The sequence below is a fragment of the Pimephales promelas genome, chromosome 5 (genome assembly GCF_988280905.1).
Source record: "Pimephales promelas chromosome 5, fPimPro1.hap1.1, whole genome shotgun sequence".
Lineage (NCBI taxonomy): Eukaryota > Metazoa > Chordata > Actinopteri > Cypriniformes > Leuciscidae > Pimephales > Pimephales promelas.
This window is the reverse complement of record NC_142773.1, coordinates 19,222,583-19,231,058: the sequence shown is the minus strand read 5'-3', so window position 1 is coordinate 19,231,058 and position 8,476 is coordinate 19,222,583. Positions and strand designations below refer to the sequence as shown.

At 37.3% G+C, this 8,476-nt stretch overlaps 1 protein-coding gene and 1 long non-coding RNA gene across 3 annotated transcripts; one reads left to right on the top strand and one right to left on the bottom strand.

Annotated features, from left to right (window-relative positions):
• The first annotated feature begins 607 nt into the window (after positions 1-607).
• LOC120468948 (NACHT, LRR and PYD domains-containing protein 1 homolog) lies at positions 608-2,726 on the top strand. Its single transcript, XM_089131073.1, has 3 exons — positions 608-1,094; positions 1,313-1,397; positions 1,502-2,726. The coding sequence occupies exon 3, from the start codon at positions 1,533-1,535 to the stop codon at positions 2,691-2,693; it is 1,161 nt and encodes a 386-aa protein (XP_088987199.1). The 5' UTR covers positions 608-1,094; positions 1,313-1,397; positions 1,502-1,532; the 3' UTR covers positions 2,694-2,726.
• Positions 2,727-3,905: 1,179 nt separating this feature from the next.
• LOC148981414 (uncharacterized) lies at positions 3,906-7,497 on the bottom strand. Of its 2 annotated transcripts, none has more exons than XR_016168513.1 (7): positions 6,860-7,497; positions 6,295-6,343; positions 6,040-6,109; positions 5,850-5,912; positions 5,385-5,479; positions 5,160-5,269; positions 3,906-4,267 (listed from the first exon to the last, which is right to left on the bottom strand). It is a non-coding gene; the product is annotated as an uncharacterized LOC148981414 (long non-coding RNA). The 2 variants fall into 2 exon arrangements; XR_016168512.1 differs by having other exon boundaries at positions 4,162-4,267; positions 6,040-6,145.
• Between the last annotated feature and the right edge of the window lie 979 nt (positions 7,498-8,476).

Below are 8,476 nucleotides of genomic sequence, written 5' to 3'. Positions count from 1 at the left end.
TGCGTATCTCTGTTTTTGAGGCAGATATGTCTTCAGATTCAGTCTGATACAATGGCTGGTAATATCCAGTAACCACTTCCAGAGGACACACTTTTTATGTGGAGTGTCTTACCAGGAGCTTCACTTTCTGTAAAAATGCTGTTGGATGGATTGGTCTTGTTACAATGAAATTTCGCTGGAGATTTGTATGATTTAGGCTGTTCTGCTGGTTGTATTTGTGTTTGCAGGAAAATGGCAGAAGCCAGTTTTTCTGTTGCTGAGGATCAGGTCATCTGTCCAATCTGTCTGGACCTACTGAAGGAACCAGAGACCATTCCCTGTGGACACAGTTACTGTATGAGCTGTATTACAGACTACTGGAATAAAGAAGATCAGAAGAGAATCTACAGCTGCCCTCAGTGCAGACAGACCTTCACTACAAGACCTGTTTTATGGAAAAACGTCAAGGCTATACTGCTGGAGATGGTTGAAAAGACAGAAGTTGCTCAGCCTGATCAGAGTTACGCTGCATCTAATTATGTGAAGTGTGACGTCTGTACTGAGGACAAGTCCGATCTCACGTGTAGAAACCCTCACTGTCAAAATGACCAAGATGCCATAATAAGTAAGGTGCTTAGTGAGATAAGTGATGGTATAGAGGTAAGTTTTGAAAAGAGCTGAACGAACATTTGCTGGCAACTCCAGTCAGTCAGTGAGGAATCCAGTGCTCGGCCAGACGGCCACTTTAGTTGCTTTGAACGCCACTTGTAACAGGTTGTCTACTGGAAAGATCTGATTGAAATGACTAATTAAAAGATTAAATGGAAGACAATACAAGGCCTCAAATTGCACAAGCTTAGACACTCTACACACTGGAGTGGATGTGCTTGACTGGCCAGCCTGCAGTCCAGATTTGTCTCTCATTGAAAATATGTCAACATTTATTTCAGAAAAATTAGTATTTTAAGCAATTGTCTTTGTGATTTTTTTCTTCTTTATGTAGAGTCCACCATCAAGGATCAATATCTATCATCCATTTACTTTCTTAAAAAAATCTGTCTTTCAGCTGAAAGACAAAATATTTAGATGGCTTTCTGAGGATACATATGGAAGAGGTAAAGTTGTTTATTTACTTTCAGAATTTTTTTCTCTGTTTATTAGGTTCAATGCAGTCTCTAGAGTCCCTAATTTAGGGTCACCAGTTGCTGATTTTGATATAGTTACCAAATTTGTACAAATCTAACAAAAACAAGATGTTTCCTACTAAAAAGCATAAAGTGATATATTTTGCATTTTTTTTTTATTTATTCTGGTTTTCTCCATGCTTATAAAGGACAGACCAGTGCACAGAACAGTGGAGACACAGCTGGAAGTATAATATCTACAGTATTTTCAAATGTTTTGAAAGACCCGAAAGAGTGAGATCAATTTTATTTTCTAAAAAAAAAAAAAAAAAAAAAAAATTGTGTTTATCTTTTATACATACGTAATTTCATTTATGGTTATCATCTCTGTTCTCTAGGCTGTACGTCTCTGTTCCTGAACCTTCTGAAATGAATCTTCACTTTCAGTCTTGTGTTCACATTGTCGACTGTGATCAGTGGGTTCAGGTGGAGCCGTCAGTCTGTACAGATGAAGGAGGGTCAAAGTTCAGCATCAGCACTCCGGCGGGTCGATTCGAGTGCAGCAGGACCAGAATGCGATGGGTCAGTGCGGGTGACGTCATTCTCCAGTATTGTCCAGTGGATGGACGTTTCCTCAATGCAGAGCTGGAGAGGCTTCAGTGTGAGCGAATTGGTCCAGTGATCGATGTGACCGTGATCTCAGGGAAACTGGAGGAGGCCCATCTGCCTCATTACGCCTGTTTAGCAGAGTCTGACCCCTCTCTCAAAGATGATGTGAAGCTGCTCAGTGTTGAAAATGAGGGAATAACCTTGGAATCAGTGGAGTTGACTCGTTTTCATGCCAGAATACTCCAACCATATTTTTCTCCTAAAACAGTACTTGTGAAACTAGGGATATCAGTGAAAATGCACTGTGATCTACTTATCTTCATTGCAAAACAGAACCCCATTATTCTCCATGTGTATTTTTTCCCATCAGATTCTGTTGTCGCAAAAAAAATTAAAAAGGAGGAAAAGCCAAATCATCAAATCAAGTGTTCAAGACCTGAAACCCCACTGCAGATGATGAAAAAACACAGTCTTGAGGTTCCTGGTGCTTCTGTCCAACCGAAAGAGATCAAGCTAAGAGGTGACATCGAGCCAAACTTCTTTCAGGTTAAACAAACTGTGGCAGATGACATCAAAATGACTCTCAGCCGAGTGGATGATCAGAAAACAATATGGGCTGCAACAATTTGGAAAGAATTAACCAACATCGATCCAAACAAAGCTGTAAATATACAACAACATAATACACCACCAGTGGCTGTCAACTTTGATAAAGCTCAATATTTTGATAGAAATTGGAGTGGTCTTATCAAAAGCGTTACGAATGTGAATGCCATTGCAGACAAACTTCTTCAGAAGCAAATCATTCATGAGGAAATATATTCTGAAATCACACACCCGACTTCAACCGCAGAAGAAAGCATGAGAAAGATCTGCAGCATTGTGCGGAAAGGTAGTGTTGATGTGAAGGAAAGTTTAATCTCAGTTCTTCTGGAAGAAAATCCCAAACTTTTAAATCATCTGCCTTTATCGGACTCTTAAACTTTTTCTAGAAGACTGTTCCTTTATTTTACATGATTTGTGAAATGACATGAAAACTGCAGGTGATGAACAGGAGAAATGACTCTACTACAGAGTATTTGATTTTAGTCAAAACATGTTCATTGTTGGAATTAAAGAAAAGGCAAATGATCTGCTCGCCTGTAAAAATAACACCAACACAGTCTCATCCCAAATCGTCATATAACTGACGTTTTGGGACGTCTTTTGACCATACGTCAATATCCGCCTTTTTAGGGCCCCCTTAAACGTCGGTAGATGGCGATCCCGGGCCGTCATACAACTGACGCTTTACCTTTAACGTCAGTTAGGTGACGGGTTAGGTTTAGGGTTAAGTTTAGGTATGGGGTAGAGTTAGGATCCCATAACCTCATCTACCGACGTTTAAGGGGGCCCTAAAAAGGCGAATATTGACGTATGGTCAAAAGACGTCCCAAAACGTCAGTTATATGACGATTTGGGATGAAAAATGAGGAAAAAAAAAAAAACCAAATCACTAAAGGCCCGTACACACCGGGACGAATATCAGCGCGCGTTATTCGTCAGCGTTTTTCAACGCGTTTTTTGTGTTCACACCCAAGCGTTTTTCGCTGACGATGATCCGAGTGAACATGCAAATTCATTCCTTGACATTAGATGCCGCTTAATCTAAAACAGAAATAATAATAGAATATACTAGGGTGATCATATTCATGTCTCAATGTTTTATTATGACAGATAGAAAAAAACGAATGAAATAATGATAGAAATAGCCTAATGTCTTCTGTATTAGAAAAATAAATATATAAATAATAATAAATTACTAAAAGAAATGCCTCCAAATGTAACAAAAAATAGCTCTCACAAACTTACAAAAACGAACTAACAAAATCTATTTATATCTTTAGTTTTCATCCTCTTTATCTTGTTTTTCTTCCTCATCCACCTTGTTTGCCCATCTATATTTTGCTGTAGAACTGATCTTTCCCAGCAGTTTTTGTTTGAAAACCAGGACATTTTCATCACTTAAAAACAGTCAGGACAGGACGTGGAAACAGGACATGTGTACCCAGTGGGCATTTGATGTCAATTTAACATCAAAATGACATCAAACATTGATGTCAAAATTACGTCACAAAATAGGTCAAAAATGAAAGTCAATTTGACGTCAAAGTGACAACGTCAATTTGATGTCAAGATTTTGACCTCTGCCGATGTCATTTTGATGTTATTTTGATCATGCTTTGTATGCATTTGATGCCAATTCAACATTTATTTGACGTCAAGATGTCATCATGTTGACGTCATTTTAATGCTATTTTGATATCATACAATATCAAGCTTTGATATCAATTCAACATAAATGTGACATCAAACATTGATGTCAAAATTACATAAAATTATTGACATATTTTGATATCATTTCAATGCTAAGCATCACTCAATTCCAACCTAAATGTACAATGACTGACAACATACACATACTTTGAGATCTGATATGTTTATTTTATTTTTTTGAGCAGTGTAATGCAGTGTGGGGGGGGGGGCTATGGGTTCACTCAAGGGCTCTCAAATGCCTGTAAAAGGGAACAAGAGAACAAGAAAACAAGAAAGCAAACATTAAAATGGGGCCTGTCCATTAACATAATAAATGCTTAGTACCCATCAGTAGTAGGCTACTCTACAGTATATAGAAAACTAAAAGATAATCCACATTATAGCCTAATCACACGCAGTTGTCAGATGTGCACTACTAATTAGGGCTTTCAAATGATTAATCAATCGCATCCAAAATAAAAGCTTTTGTTTTTTGTTTACATAATATGTGATTGCACTGTGTATATTTATATATATATATATATATATATATATATATATACACACACACACACACATGCTTGTATATATTTAAGAAATATTTTCATGTTTATGCTGTATATAGATTTATATATAATTTAAATTATTTATAAATAACATTTTTTTATTAAATATACATGCATGTGTGTGTATATATATATATATATACACAAAATAATTATACACAGTGCACCCACATGTATTATGTAAACAAACTTTTATTTTGGATGTGATTAATCGTGATTAATCATTTGACAGCCCTAGTACTAATATATGATAATGGATCGAGTCAATTTTTGGTTAATTTGTGTTAACAGTGTCATATGTCAGGATCTCATTTCACTGCTAGTCATCAGTCCACATTTTGTACGGAATTTTAGAATGTGAACATTCATTCAAAGCCAGACAGCAGTGATTTCAAAACATCACATTCGTCCAGGCTCTTCCCTATGTATGCGATTGATATCTTTTTTTTTTCCATGGAGAATATTTTTCCCCCTATATCTTTCCAACATGTTTCGAAGGACCAGGTGTAGGGGTAAAATGAAGGGGAAGGGTAAAAAAAGAGAAATTGAATTGGGCCTAATCTACATTGCTTGCAGCAGCTCCTACCTTCCGGCGCCCAGTGCCCCCTCTTCTGTCCGGTGCAGCGAGCAAATGGTTGGCCGTAAGGCTACCAATGGAAGCTTCTGTGATGCCGGGTTGTTACTTCTAGATGGCACCTGAAAAAAATGTAACAGCAATTGCCATTTATCTTGCACATACTGATCAAAATAAAAATCATGTAGAGAATAGAGCTATAGGTGGTGTAGGTGCACAAATAGAAAATATAATTACCTATTGCGACCTTATAAAGTTCAATTCTTCTGAAAGGCAGCTTGTCACCAGTCCCATCCATGTTCAGTATAGACATGAGGCTATTTGTGAGCACTCTGTAAATAAAAATGTGAATAAACAAAGTTATACATGCTGTACAGGAAGAAATGTGAAATAATGTCAGGGCTCACAAAATCGCTAGCCAGACGTCCCGGGCTATATTGTGTTTTCAGTAGGGCTACCAAAATACATAACTGTCCTGCCCAACAGGCTATCTGAAATAGTATAATCAAATTCCCCTAAACTTCTGCCTCGTTCCCCTAAATATTTGTGATTAAGTGTAAACCACACAAATTCGTGTTCGCTTCGGTCTTGTTATAATCAGATTCAGCGTGTTCTTCATCTTCAATCCGCAGATCTGGGCGTATTCATTTAAGAGTATTAAATACATTTTAAGATATTAACCGCACAACTTCAGAGACTGACCTTTTCATCACAATGTTGACATTTTCCCACAGGGTAGCTGCACCAATTTGACATCGGAGCTGTCTGAAGGAATAATTTAGCAAATATGCAGAAATGTATATGAGGAACAAGAATATGTGAATAAGATATTGTATGTCTAATAATTGCATCTGTTAGCAAATGTTTGTTTTACTTTTTCATAGTAACCTACCATGAGTTTTCGTTTTTCCTCGCTGGTTAGCTGTCTGTTAAGCTGTTGAAGCGGAGTCGTTTTTGGAACTCTGAATGTCAGACCAAAGAGAGCAAGACATCATATTCTATACAAACAAAAAATTTGCATTAAAAAAAAAAAATTCAATGCAGCAGCTATTTTTTGTTTAGAAGAACACACTTACTTTTCTCTTACATTGGGAAAGGAATATTTTTAGGACAGTAACGTTATATGGATACTACCATTGCAACTTACCTCTTATTCAAATCAGTGACAGATCTGGGGCTGGTAACGTTAAGTTACGCTGGAAAAAAAATTAAAACATTTCACATGCTTAGGATATCATTTTACTATCATTGTTAATTTGTCATCTCTAACGTTAGCCTTGTAACGGGCTAAAGCTTGAAATGTCCACTTTTAAACCAACAAATTCGAATCGACAGTAAATATCGTCGCCGGTCGGTTTGGCCCCAGAAAACCAGTAAAATCGACATTTTTCCACACACACACACACACGCACACGCACACGCGCGCACACACACACACACACACACACACACACACACACACACACACACACACACTTTTAAAATCATACGATGGCAGACAGGAAGACACTTCTTCCATCATACCAGAATGTCAACGTTACAGTTAAGCTAATCTCCGGTTAAATTAGCAAGCTAACTCGCTCAGGTAAAGGGCAAGGCTGTGGAATTATTCGACATATTTCTGACAATTACACCCAATCAGATTAAGTAGCCTATGTATAAGATGGTGTATTAACATAATAACAACAATAGCATGCTAGCTGGTTACTTACCAAGAGTTGAAAGAGGAGTATTTTTTAAAATTGAAATCGACGATCTCTCTGGCAGTGAGCAGACGTGTGAGTGAGGGCGGTTATGCAAATCTTCTACTTTTCCGCGCGATATGACCAGGATGTGACGTCTTTTTGTAGTCAATTTGTAGTCGATGATGATCATTTTAAAAATCAGCTTCAATGTCAGATTAAATTTACCTTTTATAGTATATGCAATTATAGTGTCTGCTGTCATTTTAATCAAGAACTGAATTAAACTAGCTAGGATTTAAATAAAATAAAAATGCAAAATACATAGACCTACAACTTTCAAGATGGGTCTTTTAGATGTTGAAAATTAGTCGCATTGATTTACAGTGAGTAATAAATATACTTTTTCAGACATCGTTTTGATATACATTTCACATCAAATTGACGTTTTAATTCCTGACATCAAATCAACATCGATTTAATGTCAATGATATTGACCTGAGATGTAGGGACAAGAAAAAACATGTCAGATTGATACCTTTGTTTGGCCTCTTTACAACCACAAGGTAATAATTACAAAATATAATGAAAATATTCATATTCATGCATGTTATACATGGTGGTCAAAATCTTGACTATTTGTTGATGTCAAATTGACGTCAAGGTGCCCGCTGGGTAACGCAAAGTTGAGATGTTGCCCAGAGATAAAAACATAGCGCTAGTTGTCGGATGAACAGATGCACGAGAGACGAGAGTTGTCGGATTTCCCCGCGTTTAATAAAACCACTCAAACGTCACACTCGTCCTCCTCATGATACATGGGGATCGAGCGAGAAAAAAAAGAACACAAACAAACATCTGGTCACAATAGAAAAATAAAATAAAAGAAAGAATACAAAGAGTCGGCAGAGCGGTTCTCCTCTCCTCACTTGTCAAAATCTAACTGACACTACGCACACTATGCGCAGTTCTCATCTCAACTCAGATTTCTATAAAGCACAAAGTGACCGTTTTACAAATGTCCCGGGAAAACAGGACTGTTGGTCACCCTATACTATACTATTATTACAGAAATACTAATATAAATATTATCATACAGCTCTTTATGCTCCGAGACCAGCAGCTCAACATTCATCTTGCCCATAGGTATCTCTTCTTCGCCGTATGTGTGCTCGGCAAGACCGTTTTGTGTTCGCGCGCCCCCAAGTTGTGTTTTACTGTAACTTCAGAAGTACCAGACACGTGAGCAAACCCGCCAATCTCGTTGGTAGGATAGGTTTTGACGCGGCGCGTCAAACAAAAAAAACGAACCCGAGGCGTTTTTTTAAAAATGACGCTTTTACGTGTGGCGTTTTTCGCGTCGGTGTGAACACTCACATTGGCGCCCATTGTTTAGTCACGAGGCGTTAAACGTCGACGAATAACGTGCGCGAAATTCGTCCCGGTGTGAACAGGCCTTAAGACTGATAAGAACATTGAATAAGGTGAATGAATGCAAAAACAAATTCTGTACAGGTTTTATTTCTATATAGTTGTTTAGTAAATTAATCTTACCAAATCATACTTTGACATTTTAGGTAACTTTTTGTTTAACCAATTCTTTAATTTTCTAAATGTAACTACAAAAATAATACAGTAATATTTGTG

What these genes read in the sequence shown, in the direction of transcription:
- LOC120468948 (XM_089131073.1), top strand. Translation starts at nt 1,533, where the DNA reads ATGAATCTTCACTTTCAGTCTTGTGTTCACATTGTCGACTGTGATCAG.